Below are 21579 nucleotides of genomic sequence, written 5' to 3'. Positions count from 1 at the left end.
AAACTCAACATATATGTTAAATAATTAAGTACAATAATTATTACGTTCAATATAAGATAATTTATAATTAGATTCAATACATAGGTTTAATAATTAGATACACGAATATAATAATATTAAGTATGGATAAACATAACATTTTTTCTATTTAATAAATAAATAAAAATTAAAATAATAAATAATAAGGATAAGCATGAAATTTTCGCTATATATATAACTGGACACTTTTCCAAATCAACCGAGAAACACAAGCCGAAGAAAGAAAGAGACAGAAAGGGAAGGAGGAGGCAAGGGAAAAAGAGGTAGAAAAAAAATAGAAGAAAAAAGCTATATCATTTCCGAAAAATCCCAATAAATCACCAACTATTCACCTCATATAGTAAAGCAATATAGCACTGAAGGTGACGTAAAAGGATCGCTCAAAAACTAGAAAATCAAACAAAGATATTCCGCAAAACGGCAACGGTATCTCGTATTCAAGCTTGGTACTTTTCGCTCATTTTTCTTATAGCTAAACACCAAACTAGAAGTCGGCTTGAACATAAAAGTTGTACCTCTTGTTGCACAGATGAGGTACATACCGCCCGTCGTCCCAAAATATTTCCGGAACTAAAATTTTCGGAATGCCGGAGTACCTTAGTTAACCATACGACGATATTTAATTCTGGTATTGATCGGGTAGGAATTTGAAAATACTTTCAACGTAAGAATTCAAGATCATAAAAAGTTACATATGCTGGAAAAAACCGGCCGCGCGTGGCCGCCGGAAGGCCACTCACGCCGCCGGATCGGCGATTTTCCGGTGGTCGAACATTCCTGGTGATATTTCTGACTTGTTGGCCAACTTTCGTAATATTTGGAGATATATTCTAATTAATATGAATTTTGGAAACTTAAGTAAAATCAACCAGGTTAAATTTTGAACAAAAAATAATCTGAAAATGATCATGTAACGTCCCGAAAATCAGACTACGTATAAGACATGCATAATTACTGTTATTTAAATTAAAATGATTTTTATGCATGAGAGTTTAAATTCATTCTTTTAAATTTATTGAGTCATGATTATTTATTTAAAAAAAATAGATGTTTAGTTTTATCTTTTCAGCATAAATACGCGAGGCCGGACCGGAGTTTGGAGATTAAATATAAGATTAATAATAAGAAAAATATTCCTAAATTTAAATTAATTCAATGAATAATTTAATTTAAAGAAAAAGAATGTTTTAGGATTTATTAATTAATTAGAGCTAAGTTATTAAATAAGTACTTTAGGTTAATATTTAATTAAAGCTTAAATTAAAATATGTAAACAAGTGGGGATAAATTAATCTAGGTATAATATAGTCAAGAAATTAATCATAGCATTTGAATATTTAAATTTGAGGTCATGAATGCCATGCAATAATCTAACCCAAATTTAATGTGTAAATTCACTAAAATATATAATGAGAGTGCTAAACTTTAAGCAATTAAAATACAAGATTTAAACAATAAAATACCATGCAAATTAGCAATAATAATTTTGAGTCCAACATTTAAAATAATTCAAAGGTTAGTAACACCCCATTTAAACCACTCCTAATTACACTTCATGGTGTATTCATTTACCCTCTTAATTCACAAAGTAATGGAAATTCAAATATTATAGCACACCACATTCATCCTCATCTTACTACCTAGCATACCAACGTGTATATGCAACAAAAATGAGGGAAAAGAATAGGCTAGCAAGGAATAAGAAAACATTTCAAACCATTCCACTTCTTGAGTTGTAACCTCCCACCTTAATGCATGTTATGACCCATTTAACACTACTTATAACATTCATCTTCATCACCTACATATCCTACACCTATATGCTCGAAAATATCAAGAGAAACCAGCTGCCATAGTCGTGTAAGAATAGCAGCAATAATAAGGAAAATAATGAAGAATCCTTCGGCAGCAAGGGGTGAAGGGGAATCAATTCAATCCCATTCAACTTCTTGCACTTGTAACTCTACACCCTTTTAACACCTCCTATATCATACACCTTCATCCCTAACATCAACTACACCCCTACATTCGAAATATCAGAAAGAACAATCTGCTGAATTCGAGAGAACAACAGCAGAAACAAGAAGGAAAAGCCAACTCCGATTCCGTCGCATCGTATTGTCGTTTTGATTTGTTTTATTCAAAACAACTTCCAGGCATGTATATGTTGTTTCTTTGCTCTTCAATCAAGTCCTATAAATATTTTTAAACATTATATGTTAAAGATTCATGAGGCAAAACGAAATTATGGCAGCAACATTTTCGAAAAATCTGCACAGGTTCTCGGAATTGGCTTATGTTTTTGTTTGAGATGTTTCTTGTGATTTCAGGAGTTGTTTCGGTTCCAGGCTCCCAAGGCTGATTATAGGCATGATTTACAGTATGTTAGGGGTTTTTTGGTTCATGTGTTTCAGTCCATACACTCAAGAACAAAAGAATGACAACAACTTTCCCTTAGGTGCAATAATGAGTCACGGTTTTGGTCATTTGGGTGGTTAAGGTGTGTGTTCTAATCTTGGCTATCCTAGGGACTGTAGCCATGGTTACAACCCTCACTTACCATGTCTAGGACGTGACCAAGGTGTCCTTTCAAGGTTTGGTTCATGGTTCCCTCAAAATTTTTAAACAACAACACAAGTGCATATTTCGGTCTTTCCATTTCCTGTGTGAGTGTGTTTCGGTTTTGGGGTGTGGTTGTTTTGTGGTTGGCTTCTAGCCCTTAGTCATGGTCGAAGCCATGCCTTAGGATGTTGGTAGGAGTCTTTGGGTGGTGGTTCAAGCCCTTGGTCATTAAATTTCAGAATTTCCCCTCAAATACACAAGCTGCTCCTGCTGTAATTTGACAGCAACTTGCTATTCGGTTCATGAGGTTGGTTTGAGTTCTTGGCTAGCTTTTAGCCCATGGCCTTGGACTGGAGAGTACCTCAATGAGTTAGGAAAGTCATGTTTTTGGCCGTTCGTGATTCGGTCGAGTTTAGAGGTCGTACGAGAATTTACGGTGAAAGGTGCCAAAATGACTCTCGAAAGAGTGTTTTATGTTTTTGGATTCCTTTCACCTATTTTCGTGTTTTACAGTTAGTATGCATATTTTTCAGTATGTTTGGGGTATTTTTAATCATGGTTAAACGTCGGTTTAATGTTGGTTCGGGTTGGCACGAAGCCATGGTTAAAAATCAATATGTTGGTCCGAATCGTCTCGTTTTTTGTTCTATTTTTAAAATTTTGTCAAGTTAAGATTTATTGCATGTGTCACATATTAGTAGTAAGTCGCAGCAAGCCTGGGAACGATCCAACTCATCCGGTAAAAATAAGGTTATAATTATATTACGTGCATAAAAATATAAAATGTTTATTTTTGAGATATATGCTATATGTCTTGTGGCCACCTTATGCTTATGGGTTTGGAAATCGGTAGGCGCAACCGAGGACCTCTCCGCCCGGTGACTTACGACCGGTTTATGATTATGTATGGGTACGGACATCCAGTCCAAGGGCTGTGATTGATCTCTACCGCCCAGTATACTGTGGTTTAGTCTGATCAGGCGCTTACGTTATGTTATGGGCCACTTGCTTAGAAACATTATCTCTACCAGAAAATTATGATATGACATGTCAGAGCTCTATTGAGCAAAGCTTTTACATATGATTTTCAGATATGCACGTAGTTATAATTATTCATGATACTATTTTCACCGTACGCTTTACGATACCATATTTTTACGTTGCATGGGATTTTATTATATATATTTACTTGTTATACACGATATATACATGTTGAGTCTTTAGACTCACTAGACTTGATTGTTGTAGGTATTGATGAGGTCGAGACTGCGGGCGGAGACCAGTGAGCGATCTTGGGACATCAGTAGTAAACCCGAGGACCTCATGATTTAGTTTATGAACCTTTTATTATTCAAACTCAATTTTAATACGTTGGATTATTTTAAGTTGATGTTTACGTTGGATTAATTTTAAACTGTTTGTTTGAAAACAATATTTGCTTCCGCTGTTATTTTAAAGTTAAAATTATTTACATGTTTATTTTATAAATTGGATAAATTATTTATTTATTTAGAAAAATTTTAATAATTCCGTAAAAAAAAATTATGAATACGAAATACGGGCCTTTACAATTGGTATCAGAGCCTATGTTCTTGTAAAGGGTTGTACTACTACTGACCTTGAGAAGCTCACGAAGTCACGCCTTCGGTCTGTAAGTTTTACGTTTACGCACTTTGTTTAAAGCATGAAATTTTAACAGCATGTTTTCATGAAATATTTTACGTTCAGATTTTAATTGTTCATTGTTTATTTAAATTTTAAAAAAAATTATGGAATTATGCATGTTGGGTACGTTTGGAATTGGACATGTCTAAGAATTCGAATATTGGGCTTTAGGAGAGGTTGAAAATGATTTGACTATATTAATTTTTAGGTCAGTAGTGTTGATGTCCTCCTTATGGGTCATAAGTTAATCTTTAAAATTATGAATGCTTTTGGGACTTTTAGAAATTCTAAGAAATTATTGATGGTTCGTGGTTGCTAGTTGAATTAAATTTTTGAGGATTTCATGCAAGGATTAACGATTCGAAGACTACGACAATCTTTAGGATTATAAATGTACAATTTGAGGATTTTAAGTATCTATGGAAATGTAAGATTAACTATGAGAATTTATTTTGGATGCATTCTCTACATAGTTGGATTTAATGATTGAATTGCAGGAATTGAGAATTTTAAGGACCTAATTGTAATAAACAATGATTTGAGGACCTAAGTTCAAAAATAAAATTCTAAGGGACTATTTTCGAATTTACCAAATTTTGGGATTAAATTTCGAGTTCGAGAATCTAAAAGTTTAATTAGGACAAGATGGAAAATTTTATGAATGATGCAAATTTCGAAGAGTTGTAGGGCCAAAATGTAAATTTGGAGAACTGTAAGGGTCAGATTGCAATTTTCAAAATTTTAAGGATTAAATGCGAACTTTTCAGGAATTGGAATTTTAAGTATTTATAAGAATGTAAAACGTGTGATGGGAATTAATTTTGGGTTTAATAAACTTAAAACTGTTGAACCTTATGATACGAGAAATCTATAAAAATGAAATTGGGAATACTGAGGACTAATGGGTAATTGTGGAACTTTCGAGATTTAAGGACAAATTGGATAATTTTTGAGGAAATTAAGAATTTATGTTGCAATTTTAAGAAATTTTGGGGACTAGTTTAGAAGTAAGTGATAATCGAATTATTTAAATGATTGGAATTTTTGATGATTTCGATTTGAAGAGATATTTGGAACTTTGAGATATCTGGGTTATAATATTATAAGAAATGGTAATCAAAGACACTGTAGGATGAATCAATCTTGGGCTTGAAAATTTAAGTGTTAGTAAAATAATGTTGTGCCGAATTAAGAATTTAAAGTGATGACAATTTAAGGTGAAGTTGATCAATTAGTTAAGTTATAATAGTAGACATTGAGCTAACAAAATTTTGGGAACCTAAGTTTGATGTATTATAATTTTTAATCGTGATCTTAAGAGTTAAAATTATACCTTTGTTTGAATTTAATTTTTCTAGAAAGTTAGATATGATTGTTGGTTAAGATATTTGATAGAAGCATGTAAGAGGTGAGGTAGACACCTTGTCTTGAGGAATTTTGAAGGTCATTAACAAACTTGGGACTAAACGGATATGCGTATTGGAATTATTTTATTCAAAGCTATTTGGATTAGGTAAGTTTAAATTTCAAATTTATGGGATATTTGTTCATACGGAAATTTTGAGTGAAATAAAAACAAAAGAGAATTAGTTGTGTTCAATATAAGTTATCAATTGATGAATATTAAGATTTTTTTTATCAAGTAAGGAATCTAAAAGCTTGATATGGGGATTCTAGAATTCTATGGGTTATAAGCGAAATTGATTTATTAAAGTTAGTCTAATGCTACCATGGGCTAACTTATTAAGTTTATATGCTAGAATTAAGTAAGCATTAAGGATACACAAGAATGCGACACTTGTTTCAATGAGGAAAGTCCAGAGTCTTAGGCCTCAACTATATTGTAATTGGAAAGAAAATGGTTTAAGCATATAATTGAGACTTGAAGGGCTTTAAAATATTGGTAGAAGGTCGATGTTGTATAATTGGGTTTTATGGATTAACGTTATTTGAGGTTTAAGATTTGCAACAATTTTATATTTGGGGTATACTCGTAAATAGTTAAGTTATATAAGTTTGGACTGTAAGATAAAGATTCGATTCAAGGATCTTAGACTAATTTTGTTATGGAGCTGAAATAAGATTTAACTTTTAAGTGTATCACCGAGGATAGAAGTTGATCAGTAACCTTTGGTGCTAAGAGTCTTTAAGTTGAACTGCGTAAATGCTAATGTAATAGGTCGTTGAACATTACGGGTATAGTATAAGGAAGGTAAGACATGATAAGTTTGAACCACCAATTCTAATATTGGGAACGATGAGAAAAGTCAGAATTCGAGGTCATAGTAAAGTAAAGCTAAGTTACCATAAGTCGTTTTAAGTTGTGATTCACAAATGAGATTTTTGGTAGGCAATCTAATTAGGATTGAAGAAACGTAAAGACAGCCTAGGACTTAATTTTTATCAGAGTAGCGCAACGGTAGCGTGGATTGCTGGGATAATAGAATTAAGAATATAAACTTTTTGATTATCAAGGATAAGCGAATTTCGAGAACGAAATTCAATTTAAGGGGGGTAGATTGTAACGTCCCGAAAATCAGATTACGTATAAGACATGCATAATTAATGTTATTTAAATTAAAATGATTTTTATGCATGAGAGTTTAAATTCATTCTTTTAAATTTATTGAGTCATGATTATTTATTTTAAAAAAATAGATGTTTAGTTTTATCTTTTCAGCATAAATACGCGAGGCCGGACCGGAGTTTGGAGATTAAATATAAGATTAATAATAAGAAAAATATTCCTAAATTTAAATTAAGTCAAGGAATAATTTAATTTAAAGAAAAATAATGTTTTAGGATTTATTAATTAATTAGAGCTAAGTTATTAAATAAGTACTTTAGGTTAATATTTAATTAAAGCTTAAATTAAAATATGTAAACAAGTGGGGATAAATTAATCTAGGTATAATATAGTCAAGAAATTAATCATAGCATTTGAATATTTAAATTTGAGGTCATGAATGCCATGCAATAATCTAACCCAAATTTAATGTGTAAATTCACTAAAATATATAATGAGAGTGCTAAACTTTAAGCAATTAAAATACAAGATTTAAACAATAAAATACCATGCAAATTAGCAATAATAATTTTGAGTCCAACATTTAAAATAATTCAAAGGTTAGTAACACCCCATTTAAACCACTCCTAATTACACTTCATGGTGTATTCATTTACCCTCTTAATTCACAAAGTAATGGAAATTCAAATATTATAGCACACCACATTCATAATCATCTTACTACCTAGCATACCAACGTGTATATGCAACAAAAATGAGGGAAAAGAATAGGCTAGCAAGGAATAAGAAAACATTTCAAACCATTCCACTTCTTGAGTTGTAACCTCCCACCTTAATGCATGTTATGACCCATTTAACACTACTTATAACATTTATCTTCATCACCTACATATCCTACACCTATATGCTCGAAAATATCAAGAGAAACCAGCTGCCATAGTCGTGTAAGAATAGCAGCAATAATAAGGAAAATAATGAAGAATCCTTCGGCAGCAAGGGGTGAAGGGGAATCAATTCAATCCCATTCAACTTCTTGCACTTGTAACTCTCCACCCCTTTAACACCTCCTATATCATACACCTTCATCCCTAACATCAACTACACCCCTACATTCGAAATATCAGAAAGAACAAGCTGCTGAATTCGAGAGAACAACAGCAGAAACAAGAAGGAAAAGCCAACTCCGATTCCGTCGCATCGTATTGTCGTTTTGATTTGTTTTATTCAAAACAACTTCCAGGCATGTATATGTTGTTTCTTTGCTCTTCAATCAAGTCCTATAAATATTTTTAAACATTATATGTTAAAGATTCATGAGGCAAAACGAAATTATGGCAGCAACATTTTCGAAAAATCTGCACAGGTTCTCGGAATTGGCTTATGTTTTTGTTTGAGATGTTTCTTGTGATTTCAGGAGTTGTTTCGGTTCCAGGCTCCCAAGGCTGATTATAGGCATGATTTACAGTATGTTAGGGGTTTTTTGGTTCATGTGTTTCAGTCCATACACTCAAGAACGAAAGAATGACAGCAACTTTCCCTTAGGTGCAATAATGAGTCACGGTTTTGGTCATTTGGGTGGTTAAGGTGTGTGTTCTAATCTTGGCTATCCTACGGACTGTAGCCATGGTTACAACCCTCACTTACCATGTCTAGGACGTGACCAAGGTGTCCTTTCAAGGTTTGGTTCATGGTTCCCTCAAAATTTTTAAACAACAACACAAGTGCATATTTCGGTCTTTCCATTTCCTGTGTGAGTGTGTTTCGGTTTTGGGGTGTGGTTGTTTTGTGGTTGGCTTCTAGCCCTTATTCATGGTCGAAGCCATGCCTTAGGATGTTGGTAGGAGTCTTTGGGTGGTGGTTCAAGCCCTTGGTCATTAAATTTCAGAATTTCCCCTCAAATACACAAGCTGCTCCTGCTGTAATTTGACAGCAACTTGCTATTCGGTTCATGAGGTTGATTTGAGTTCTTGGCTAGCTTTTAGCCCATGGCCTTGGACTGGAGAGTACCTCAATGAGTTAGGAAAGTCATGTTTTTGGCCGTTCGTGATTCGGTCGAGTTTAGAGGTCGTACGAGAATTTACGGTGAAAGGTGCCAAAATGACTCTCGAAAGAGTGTTTTATGTTTTTGGATTCCTTTCACCTATTTTCGTTTTTTACAGTTAGTATGCATATTTTTCAGTATGTTTGGGGTATTTTTAATCATGGTTAGACATCGGTTTAATGTTGGTTCGGGTTGGGACGAAGCCATGGTTAAAAATCAAGTTGTTGGTCTGAATCGTCTCGTTTTTGGTTTTATTTTTAAAATTTTGTCAAGTTAAGATTTATTGCATGTGTCACATATTAGTAGTAAGTCGCAGCAAGCCTGAGAACGATCCAACTCATCCGGTAAAAATAAGGTTATAATTATATTACGTGCATAAAAATATAAAATGTTTATTTTTGAGATATATGCTATATGTCTTGTGGCCACCTTATGCTTATGGGTTTGGAAGTCGGTAGGCGCAACCGAGGACCTCTCCGCCCGGTGACTTACGACTGGTTTATGATTATGTATGGGTACGGACATCCAGTCCAAGGGCTGTGATTGATCTCTACCGCCCAGTATATTGTGGTTTAGTCTGATCAGGCGCTTACGTTATGTTATGGGCCACTTGCTTAGAAACATTATCTCTACCAGAAAATTATGATATGACATGTCAGAGCTCTATTGAGCAAAGCTTTTACATATGATTTTCAGATATGCACGTAGTTATAATTATTCATGACACGATTTTCACCGTACGCTTTACGATACCATATTTTTAAGTTGCATGGGATTTTAATATATATATTTACTTGTTATACACGATATATACATGTTGAGTCTTTAGACTCACTAGACTTGATTGTTGTAGGTATTGATGAGGTCGAGACTGCGGGCGGAGACCAGTGAGCGATCTTGGGACATCAGTAATAAACCCGAGGACCTCATGATTTAGTTTATGAACCTTTTATTATTTAAACTCAATTTTAATACGTTGGATTATTTTAAGTTGATGTTTACGTTGGATTAATTTTAAACTGTTTGTTTGAAAACAATATTTGCTTCCGCTGTTATTTTAAAGTTAAAATTATTTACATGTTTATTTTATAAATTGGGCAAGTTATTTATTTATTTAGAAAAATTTTAATAATTCCGCAAAAAAAAATTATGAATACGAAATACGGGCCTTTACAGATCAGCTAGTTACTTAAAAACTCTAACATATAAATATCATTCATAATACATTTTTAGGACTTGCTCCAGCAACTCGGATTATTAATCAAGCCTAAACTGTAAGTTATCAGGTGAGGAAATTACTATTCATTCTTCTATTAAAGCCTTTGGCATTTGGCCTGAGAATTTCAATAACATTTATTTAATGTTCAAATATCATCCACAGTTCATTTCAATTACTGATATATTTTCTTGCATATTTATGAATGGATTGATATACCATTAATGAATGGAGTCATGGACAACGGATTTCGGTCCGGAAATTGAGTCCACTGGACAACGTGGCTTCGGCCCGGAAAATGAGTCCAATGAAAAACGGGTCAAAAGTCCCGGGTATATGGTTCATCTGAACAACGCGCACCGAATATTTCGGTCCGGAGAATGGTTCACCCGGCTCGTAAAAGGTGCTCAATTAGAGCCACCAATGTTAATTTATGGAATTCTCATTTATCTATTATTTCATTGCATATCATTCATAATATCTAAATTGTTATGCCTATTATTTCATGCATAATTATGATGAAGTGTTATTTAAAAACCATATACTAATTTAAACTCACTAAGTCCTCAAAGACTTAACCCTCTGTTTCTTTTCGTCTATTGTAATTTCCAGACATAGGAACCCCCGAATTGGAACAAGAGGAAAATAACTGAAGCTGAAATAAGATCATTTGAAAGTTGGGATGATCTGTTTATAAATGAATGTTAAACTTCCGCTGTAACATAATTGTACATATGAATGTTAAACTTCCGCTGTAAAATAATTGTACATATTTGAAATAAGAATGTAAATATTTGTAGATAATCTTTAAATTATAGTAGAAAATATTTAAATTTTTATCTACAATATCTTTCTAATAATAATAATGGTAAAAATAACAATAGAAGTTCAATAAAGAAAGATTGTAAAAAAATGTGGCACTTAGTAAGGGAATAACTAAGAATTCCTAAACCGGGCGCCACAAAATAATTATTGTAATTATTTAATATACGGTGTATTTAAGTTTGATTTTTGAAAATGAGCCTTGGTTGGGTATTTTTACTCGTCGGGTCACATTTTTATCCGGTACGCAATTTTTAACGATTCAGAGGACTTTTTGAGGGTTCGGGCAATATTTTCAAAAACGTACCAAAACGAAATATTTTTCGGGAGTGTATTTGGGCTTGATGGATTTATTTTAATACTTAATAGGCCAAAAAATCTTTTAATCCATTTAATTCTAATTAGAGGCCCATTAATGTACTATATTTTGACTTAAACCTAATTAATTAAACCCTAAACCTAATACCCTCTAGTGGCCGCCCCCTCCCCTCATTCAGCAGCCTCCATCCTCACGTGAAACAAGCAGCATCTCGGTTTTTTTCTCTCAAGTTTTCAAGAAAGCTTCTTCCCCGCCTCTCCGGTGCAAAGTCCTACGCGCGTATCTTCGAGTTTTTGAGCGTATAAACGTTAAGGCACGCTATGTATCTTCCTTTAAGGGTGTCAATCGGGTCGAGTGGGTAGGGTTTCGGGTCAACCCGTGAATTTTTTTATTTTTTTTATTCAACCCAAACCCGAAGCAACCCGAAAATCCCTAACCTGAACATGAACCCGTCTAACCCGAATTTTATTTATTTTTTAAAAAAATTAATGAAAAAAATTCGAAAAAATAAAAAATAATAATAATATTTTAATTTAAACACATAATAACAAAATTTTCGATTTAAATTTGAAAGTTTAATTGTAGAAAATTAAAGTATATTTACTAAATCAAATAAACAATTGTTAAAAAAATAAAAAATATACAAAATAAATATTAAATGATGAAAATTTATCATATAAATATACAATAAATTTTGTTCAAACATACAATATATAAAAATATAGGTAATATTTTCAAAAAAAAAAGTTTTCGGGTCAACATGCGACCCGACCCGACCCGACCCGAAACCCGTCTAACCTGGCACTAACCCGAATCCATCCAACCCGAACCCGACCCGAACCCGATAAACACCAACCTGAACCTGATTTTTTTCATATCGGGTTGACGGGTCATGTTGCATTTTGACACCCCTATCTTCCTTTCTCATCATTCATGCTGTAAATATACAGTTATGCGTGCCATGTATGAAGGTTTCATATTTTTGCATGTTAAATCATTTAAGCATTCGGTTTGTCATAAATCTGCATGTTTACGCATACAACTCACGTTTTTATGATTCTTGTGCAAGGGGACTGTCGAGTTACGTTGCTAAGGAGCTTTATACATCAAGTAAGATGGTGTCTAAGTGCTGGAGTCGAAGCTTGGTTGGTCTAGGTGAGGGCCGAGCGCTTTGGTTGAATACCCTAGCAGCTAGGCGACTAGATCGAGAGGCTGTCGTGCGTCGGCTCTTCAAGGGTCGTCCCTAGTCCTGGACCAAACCCTGGTGGGTCTGAGCCGTGGCCTAGGATGGATCGAATACGGCTGGAGTTAGTGAAGAGGTCGTTTGAGCGAAAGGTGCTAAGGTTGTTCTCGGTTGGGGCATTGTGGGTGGTTAGCGGTCGTGTGCGTCGTGCAGTGTGCATGGGGCTGTGAACTTGGGTTAGGTCTGTCCATAAGGGTCCTAAGGTGGGCTAGGAAAGGTTTTTCCAGGGCTGGAACGAGCTGGTAGGGCCTAGGGTCGAAGGGTTGCACGTTTGGTGGACTAGGGTTGAAGTCGTGAGACGCTAGAAATTTCCAGCAACCTTTAGGCGTTGATCGTAGGTCATACGTGGTCTTGAACGTGTGGTTTAGGGGCTGGAGATGTAGCTTTAAGTCATATTTCAAGTTGGGAAAAGTTTGATTGAAATTCGGGTTGATTCGGGTTAAAATCGGAACCTCGGTCCAAGTTTTAAAACGAATCGTATAATTTTTAGAACGGTAAATTTTAGAACGGACTCGAGTTTATATCTAAGAAATGCTTAATATTATGTTTTGAGGTGTTTTAAGGAGTTTGGTTGGCTTCGGGTCGAAATTTTGAGGTCCACGGGTAAAATGGTCATTTAGGGTTTCCAGGGGAAAATGGTCATTTTTCACCCAGGTCGATTTTTTAGTCCTGACAGCATTCTGATCACAAATTTATCACGTTTTTAAACGTCATGTAACACGAATTTGATTTTTATGTAATTATGAAAATACGTTGCATGCTTGATTTTAAGTAAAAACTACGCATGTGCATAATTTTGATAGTGATGAAAATGATTATATTTTTGAAGGATATGAGGTGGTTGTGACTGACGATATATGTATACGATGAGCTGTAAGGCCAAGGCTCAGTGGATGGATAATACTGTCGCTGATGTCTCCGCCACCGGGTACTACTGTTGTGTAGATGGATCCATCGAATAGAGTTGATACGAAAGTCACAACTAACGAACTAAATTCGATTAAAGAAAATGAACAAGTATATGATGCTATGATAAGATGTTTTGACACGTTATGTTTTTACGATATGTTTACGTGTACGCTTTTAAGATCATGAAAAACATATTTTTATTACAGTAATTATCAATGTTGCTTGTTATGTATATGTATTCGTTATATGTTACAGGTGTGTTGAGTCTTTAGACTTACTGGGTGTGAATGATGCAGGTGAGCAAATTGATCAAGAGATTGGAGGTGTATAAGACTGAGTAGGCGGAGTTGGATGTGCGCACGTGAACTCGAGGACCTTATTTCTCCCGCACATCACGTTTATGAGATAGGAGTGGACATGAATATTTTTACTCATTCATCTTATTATGTTTATTGGTTATAAGAATTTTTACTCGTTCATATTTGTTTTATTTTTTAAAATTACAGTATTTTCATCCGGTAGATGATTACTATTATTTTTGAAAGGTGAAATTTTCGGCAGTGTTGCATGCATGCATAATTTATGAATTTTCGAGAATGAGCCTGAAAAAAAATTAGTAGCATTTTTTAAGTAGTAGATGTTTCAAGTCTGGTCGCCCTTGATGAGGTTACACTTTGAGCTCTGGTTACAATACCTGTTGATACATAGAATAGCGATTGGATTCTATAACAGTTAGATACTGTTTGTTATTATTAAAATTAAGAATTACTATCCTACAGTTTTCTAGTCTCACTAAAAAATTTTTGAATATATAAGAGTAATTGTTTTTTGGTGTTTGGCTAATTGGATTGATCTATTGGCATGAATTTTTTTTGGCGTTCTCAAAAATTTTATATAATAAAATAGTGGATTTATAGTCTCTCTCGATTTGAATTCGGGACCTAGAATCGTACCACTAGACCAAATGCCCTTGGAACACTAGACTCGGAGTTTTTATACTTCATTTTAAAATTGTTTTTACACTTTCTCCAAGATATGGCTTTCAGCGCCTTACTCAATTCTAAATCCATGATCAAGTGCTATTCAGACAGCAGTATTAGATTAAGTTTCTTAATATATTCAAAAGATTTTTATAGGTTCAACAAGATTCTACCACAAAGCTTTTCCAGAGAGAGTGTCAAATACAATTTTTTGAAACCTTATATCTAATCGTTTTCATTGGAAACAATAAAAATCGAAGTATTAAAGATCTCGAAGATAATCGAATATACTGAAATGAATTACTCGCTCAAAATTTATGCAAGTCTTCAAATGTATTACAGTCTCAAAAGTTTATCTCATACATAATTTATTGAAAGAAATATTCTTATGAAAGACTCTTCAATGTCACAAACTGACGTTGGACTATTCTGCGTTATAAGTTCATGAGTAATGAAAGAAGCAATGTGGTGTTGTAAAAGTGACCTAGTGCTAGTTTTTCAAGCGACCGATAGAAAATCTAAATTCGAACCTCTATAAATATACGTATTATTTTATGATAGACACGATTGAGTTTACCGATTAAGTTGGCATATTTCATCTTATTCTTCTGTTCAAGCTTGTTTGCACCGGAGGATTTGTTTTCATCACTTTGTCAATTCTACGATTATTGTGAGGATATTAATTTACCATGGAACATAGAAAAAGATTTGCAAATATCATCACTAGTTTTGGCTACTTAACATGTTATGTCTCAGGACGTCTCTATCGAGACTTATTCCATCCCTATTTGTAATATATATATATAAATATATATTACATAAAAAAATATTGTAAATATCTCGTCAATTGATGTTAATAATGCTATTTTTATGGATAAAAGGGAAAATTCAACTACTAAAAAAACATTGAGTTCACACGAAAGCTCGGAACTTGCCATGTGAAGATTCTTGGGCCTTTCATGTGTTACTCATCCACGTTTTCTTTGTTTAATTTGTGCAACTAATTAATGATTTGACTATTATTTAAATTTATATTACTGATATCTTTCATGTACAGTTGGGTTTGATAAGATATATTTGTCATAAAGCTATGTCAAATTCTGTGTTAGTCGTGTAGTGCATATGCCCAATTATTTGGATTATTCCCCGTCACAATATGCATGTCCCATTGTAATGAAACAAAACTGGTTAGGAAATTTACAACATCATTTGTTTGAAAGAAATTAAAATTGTTTTTTCGTCATTTTCCATATCCACTCCAACTTCAAATTCCTTGGAAAACTGGAATTTGTTTGATTAGTAAATTATAACGAGGAAGAGTTAAACAGATATGTGTCTTGGTAAGTAATTGAGTTACTAACAATCAAAGTTATAGGATGATGGAAAAGTTGTCCGAGTTAAAAGGGACACTAAGTTTGAGAATTGTGCAATCTTCCGGTTCGGAAAACATCTTGGAGATTGATTGTTGAGATTTGATATAATATGCGATAATGGGATATTTTAGTTTGTTAATACAGATAACTAATAAATCGAGCCAATGTGATGAAATTTCTAAGCCGATGGAAACTTTTTATTTCTAAACCTTTGGTTGTGCTTTTTCCATGGACGGCTTTTACATATCTTATTTCATTTCGACTTGGCACTTGGAACCGAATTACTGAAAATACTCTTCTGGATTCATGGGATCAGTTCATAATTTCTTGTTCGTTAGATCTTTCACTCGTATTACTTACAATCACGCGATTGCATCGAGTCAATCGTATCATTAACCCTAATCAGATGGTTCTTAGGTTAGTATTCTGATTGGTTTTCAATTATTAGAACATCATCCAAGATTGAAACATTTGAAATTTATTATCACACATATTATTGATAATGTCTTAAATTCTAAGCTTGAATTTAATCTATCCAAACAAGTCAATATCTCACGGTAGCGTCGATTTAGTTTGGAGTGGGAGATTTGATTTGTGAAACAATCAGATAAACAACATGAAACCACATTGATATGACTTGTATACTCAAAAGCCAAAAACACCCAAGAAATTTAGTAAACGAAATGCACAATTAAAGAAAAAGGAGAGTAGCATTTCAAGAAACAAGTCAAATATTATTTTTGAAGGGAAACATATGACAAGCATTAACAACCCTAGCTTAAATGGAAGATAAATGGGGTAAAGATATCCATTTTCCAACTATCCTTTCTTCTTCAAAAGCAAGCATCAAGCAGGCAACAACAGCAAAGAGCAGCCAAACTGCACCAAAAATAGTTCCATTCATTCACATTTTCTATATCAATTCAGCGAATGTGAGTAATCTACAAAACGAAAAGCGGGGAAATTACGATATTCAACAATTTTTTTCCATATATTATTCTGCACTGGCGATTATATTTTTAAACAACCTACTTAGCTCTAAATATTATCCTATGCGTGGTGCTAAAAAAAAAAAAAAGAGAGTCAAAGAAAGTTATACATGAAAAATATATTTCACCTAAGCAATTTATTTAAACTAATCCTCGTATAAATATTGGTAGCAAAAATTTGGAGATTATTAGATTTCAAATATCTCTATAAATACGTTCCATCTAAATTTGGAGAAGCTTAATCAACAATACATATATAATACTAACGATTATAAATCTCTATGAACTAAAATTTAATTTTCTATAAAAAAAATTTTAAAAATATATAGATTAGGTAAGTCAATAATAATTAATAAATTCAAATATAGGGCGATAATATTATATGATAATAAAGTTTATTAGATAATCCCTGAAAAAGCGAGCAAAGCCTGGAAAAGGCGCGTGAATACCACCACTACAGAAGAAGCACAAAACCCTCCGCGGGCCGCCCCAACCCTCGTGGGCCACCCACCGACCTGGTGGTCCACTTATCGAAAAACCCCAAAAAATAGAGAAAATAAACTAAAATAAAACCCCAAATTACCCAGATCTGAACATAAAACCAAATCCGCCAATCAATCGAACACGGAAACAACTAAATTGACCAAATCCGAAAAAATTCACATGATCAGATCCGTTTACGTACCATCCTTCCATTAACCCCGTGCTACCGGATTGCTTTTGAGGAGGCGGCGCGCCGTATTGAGGCGCGTACTGTGGCGGATATCCCTGGGGTGGGTAGCCCTGCTGCGGTGGGTAGCCCTGCTGCGGTGGATAGCCTTGCGGCGGGTAACCCGCTGGAGGATAGGCATCATTCGGATACGCCTCCGGAGGATATCCTGTAAATAAAAAAAACCCACATAAAAAATCAGATACAAATCTTCAATCAAACAAAAAAAGAAGAGAAAAATCGAAGATCAGATCATCTAATCACTCACCTTGAGGGGGAGGAACACCAACTGGGGGTTGATTCTGGTTGTAGTAACTCATGATCTCGCCTTAGTTTATTATTTTCCTCCCTCTGTCTAAGGTCTGCTCCTTCCCTACTCGGAAGTTCAAAAGTATTTGCTTGTAGAAAGAAAGGGAGAGACACAATCGGGATTGCGATTACTATTTTGTATAATAAAGGCTGGAATGAGTGCGCGTACACCACGCGTAATACATTTATTTTTTATAAAAATTCATATGAGACGATCTTATGTATTATATTTATGAGACGGATTTTTTATTTTGATCATTAATAAAAAAATTATTATTTTTTAGACTAAAAATATTATTTTTTATTGTGAATATCGTTTACGGTTGACCCGTCTCACAGATAAAAATTCGTGAGACTGTCTCAAAAGATACATATCGTTTACTTTTTATCCTAAGTAAGAATTTCTAAAATCTAATTTTCCAAAGATATTCATTACTGCTTCTTTTATAGATTAGATAGATTATCTTAGATAATTAAAGTTGAAACAAAATTATAAAAATTAATAATTAATATTGTATGATAAAATATATATTGTTTTGTATGATTTTACTATACAAGATTTATTATATATTTTTCGAGATAACGAACAAAATACTCTTGTATTTATTTTAAAATCCGGAATCATTAAAACTTCAACCAACATACTGTACACAAGCATATGAGAAATTTTTGTTGTCAAAATTATTAATTGAAACAATACCTGAATGAATTTTGACTCACATAGTCTCTACTTTTTATTAAAGTTTAGATAATCATAAAAAGCCTTCTCCTGCGTAAGTCAAGTTTTTCTGACCCTTTCGTCGTAACTCGATAATATTTTTCTCTCTCAAAATCAATCAACGTCTCCAACAAAACCGTTCCACATAATATTTTATTCTTATACTCTCCACGATTCTCTCTAGGCTCATGTTTTTTTCCCTATTCCATAATTTCTCTCAGATATATTTCACAAAATACCGATTTCTTTTCTCTTAATCTCTCTGGTTGTTGGTTTGGCTTCACGAATTTCAATTCAATCTTTCACAGAATGTAAGTTTCCTTCCTCTTAATCTCTTTAATTCTTGGTTTTGATTTACAAATTTTTAAATACGATTATCTTACCGTTTATGCTCACTACCTTTACCCAAATCTTCTCAATTTGTAGCTGAAACGTTATTCTTTGCCCTTTCACATTGGTCTGTCGAATGCAAACCTTTTACAAAATGTAAGTTCGCAAATATCTTCCTCTCAGCTGCTCTCAACCGATGTGGTTGTTATTCGTTTCGATTTCCGCATATGAGTAATGAAATTTGAATGTTAAATTTGACTGAGTATTGTAAGGTCCAAAATTAAGGTGACGTAATCCAATTGCATGCAAATCTAAGAAATATGAAAAATAGTTAATTAATTGATTTTAATTGCTTAAATGGTTATGTGACATGCATGATTAGAAGTTAAATAGGAAGACTGAGGGCTGAAAAATAGTAAAATATTTTTATTAAATAATTAATTTTAATTATTTAAAATATGAGTGATGATTTTTCATATTTTTGAAAATAAGGAGTTTTGAGGTGATTTTATACGCCGGGACGTAAATTTTATCGATGTCGGTTTTTCAACAAAAATACGAACTTTTTGGCAACCCAGCTAATAAATTCACAAACTTATTTTAACAAAACTATTTTTATATTTTAATTAAACTTTGATCAAGCACTAATGAGCCTAATTACATTTTTAATGAGCATAAACTTAATTAAGGGATTAATTAAGTATTTAAAGTAATAAACATCACCCAAAACCTACCTACTACACGGCCTCACACCCCAACATCACACGTACACACACATCTTTTGGAAGAGGAAAAAAATCGAAGCTTCAAGAATTTGTCAAGCCTAGGCTCTCCTCATCGCCGTTCTTCGTCGTCAACGTGTATTCGTGCGTTTTACATGACATATATCTCCTTTTTCTCGTCTATCACATCGTACTATCGTTTTTAATTACGTTATTTGAAAACATGGTGTTCTTATTATGAATTTTCGGATTTTTGCATACACATGAGTCAAACTAATGGTTTTATGTTCCAAATCACGTTCTTTATGTACCAAGGGGGTGCCATGATGTTAAGTTATGAACAAACAAAGATTTTACATGAATTAGAGTCCTAGACACACACCAAACCCACGACAATCACAAAAGAAATAAGATGGAATCGAGTTTGTTGTCTTGGGGTTCATGGGGTTCGGTTTCATGGTTGAGGGGCTGGCTTGGTCTTGGCTTACGGTCAAGGCTGGCCAGGGATGGGGTTCAGTCGAGGGAAGAGTCCTAGCCAAGCTAAGACTCGAGTAGGAGGGCTGGGAGGAGTTCTTGCTAACAAGGACTCCTACCCGAGAGCACCTACGCAGCGCACAGCTTGCGCAGATGGTGCAGGGAGATGGCCTCAATTCAGGGCTCAGGGGCTGGGCTAGGGTGAAACTTTAGGGTCCTAGGAAGGTGAACTAGAGGTTGGTTCAGGGGCTAGGGCGTCGGCTAGGTTCCTTAGTTCACAAACTTAGAGTCCATGCATGTTGGATCTCTCGGCAGCTGCATGATCATGGGAAGGGAGTCACGTTTTCGAGTTGTGGTCGGATCCTATGGGTTCCAAGGGTCCAGCAGGGTGTCTAAAGGGGTTGGTCAGGGTTAGGACCAGCTTGGCTCGAGGGTGGCTCGTAGGAATCAAGCCATGGCTCAGGTCCAAACTTTAAGGGTCGAGTTAGGGTTTTAAAGGAGCAAAATAATTGAAAAATGGCTCACGGGGGTCGAGTCATGGTTCACGAGTGCTAAAATAATATAAAAAGTCTAATTTTTAAATTTAGGAATTTTATTCTAAAAGTTTGGGATTTTTCGGGATTAAAACGCCTTCAAAACGACTAATTACGAATTAATTAAAAAGTCTAGTATTTATGCTAAATAAAATTATGAGAATTTTAATTTAGGCCAAAATAATTATTTGGGTCATGTTAGAGTTAATGAAATCAAGAAAAAGTCAAAACCGAGAAATTTTACGTCTAGGGGTAAAACGATCATTTTACACCTAAAATTAGTAAACGTCGTGGCAGTGCTCTGAATGCTGTTTTTATGATTATTTCGAATTGTTTATGAAATTTACATTATTAAATTGTGATTTTTAAATGTCCATGGATTTTTATGATTTAAGGTTGACGTTTAAAATATATGTGCATGCTTGGTTTCAAAAGAAAAACAATATATATGCATTATTTTTTAAAGTGATGAAAATGTAAGTAATTGTTACTATTGAGGATATGAGGATTTGAGGTAAGAATGTGAATATCGTGAGGGAAAAGGCACTAGAGGGAGCCCATTTATGGGAAAAGGCCCCAGAGGGAGCCCGACGATCGTATTTTCATTCGATGAGGATAGGCCAAGGCTCAGTGGACGAGAAATCGTCGCTGATGTCCCCGCCGCCCAGTATTGTGGTTATATGTTGATGGATCCATCGACATTTGAGGATGAGAAAAGTCACAAGTAACAATCTAAATTCAATGAAAGGGAAAATGTTTATGATCATGATAAAAGGATACATGTTATGAATGAGGTAAATGAAAAATGTTGAGGTTTATGTTATGCATGTCATGGAAATGTTATTTTTACGTAAAAGTATCTTTCACTGTTGCATGTGATTTTATACGTATTACTTGTTATCAAGATTATGGTGTGTTAAGTCTTTAGACTCACTAAGTGTGATGGATGCAGGTGAGTTTGATGGAGGTCTTGATGGTTGACCTGACTGGACTGAAGGTGCACACGATCCGAGGACCAGCGCTTCTACTTTTCCGCAATTATGATTTATGATTACGATTTACGTTAAAAGATTTTTTAGACTATTTATTTATGCTTTTG

The 21579-nt window shown here is 34.0% G+C and overlaps 1 protein-coding gene across 2 annotated transcripts; it reads right to left on the bottom strand.

Annotated features, from left to right (window-relative positions):
• Positions 1-16366: 16366 nt before the first annotated feature.
• LOC142543926 (protein CYSTEINE-RICH TRANSMEMBRANE MODULE 13-like) lies at positions 16367-17835 on the bottom strand. 2 transcript variants are annotated; one of them, XR_012819933.1, is made up of 4 exons: positions 17663-17835; positions 17371-17563; positions 16432-16575; positions 16367-16400 (listed from the first exon to the last, which is right to left on the bottom strand). XR_012819933.1 is itself a non-coding variant. In XM_075651164.1 (3 exons), exons 1-3 carry the CDS (start codon positions 17712-17714, stop codon positions 16530-16532), a joined length of 291 nt encoding a protein of 96 aa, XP_075507279.1. In that variant the 5' UTR covers positions 17715-17835; the 3' UTR covers positions 16367-16529. The 2 variants fall into 2 exon arrangements, 1 of the variants encoding a protein (XP_075507279.1); XM_075651164.1 differs by having other exon boundaries at positions 16367-16575.
• Between the last annotated feature and the right edge of the window lie 3744 nt (positions 17836-21579).

The sequence above is a fragment of the Primulina tabacum genome, chromosome 1 (assembly GCF_025594145.1).
Source record: "Primulina tabacum isolate GXHZ01 chromosome 1, ASM2559414v2, whole genome shotgun sequence".
NCBI lineage: Eukaryota > Viridiplantae > Streptophyta > Magnoliopsida > Lamiales > Gesneriaceae > Primulina > Primulina tabacum.
Note: the sequence above shows the minus strand (reverse complement) of the source record. Positions and strands in the feature narration are given on the sequence as shown.

Coding starts and splice junctions, on each gene's coding strand:
- LOC142543926 (XM_075651164.1), bottom strand. CDS start 17,714: ATGAGTTACTACAACCAGAATCAACCCCCAGTTGGTGTTCCTCCCCCT. Junction 17,564..17,662: donor TGGTGTTCCTCCCCCTCAAG/GTGAGTGATTAG, acceptor TTTTATTTACAG/GATATCCTCCGGAGGCGTAT. Junction 16,576..17,370: donor ACGGGGTTAATGGAAGGATG/GTACGTAAACGG, acceptor TTTTTGGTGCAG/TTTGGCTGCTCTTTGCTGTT.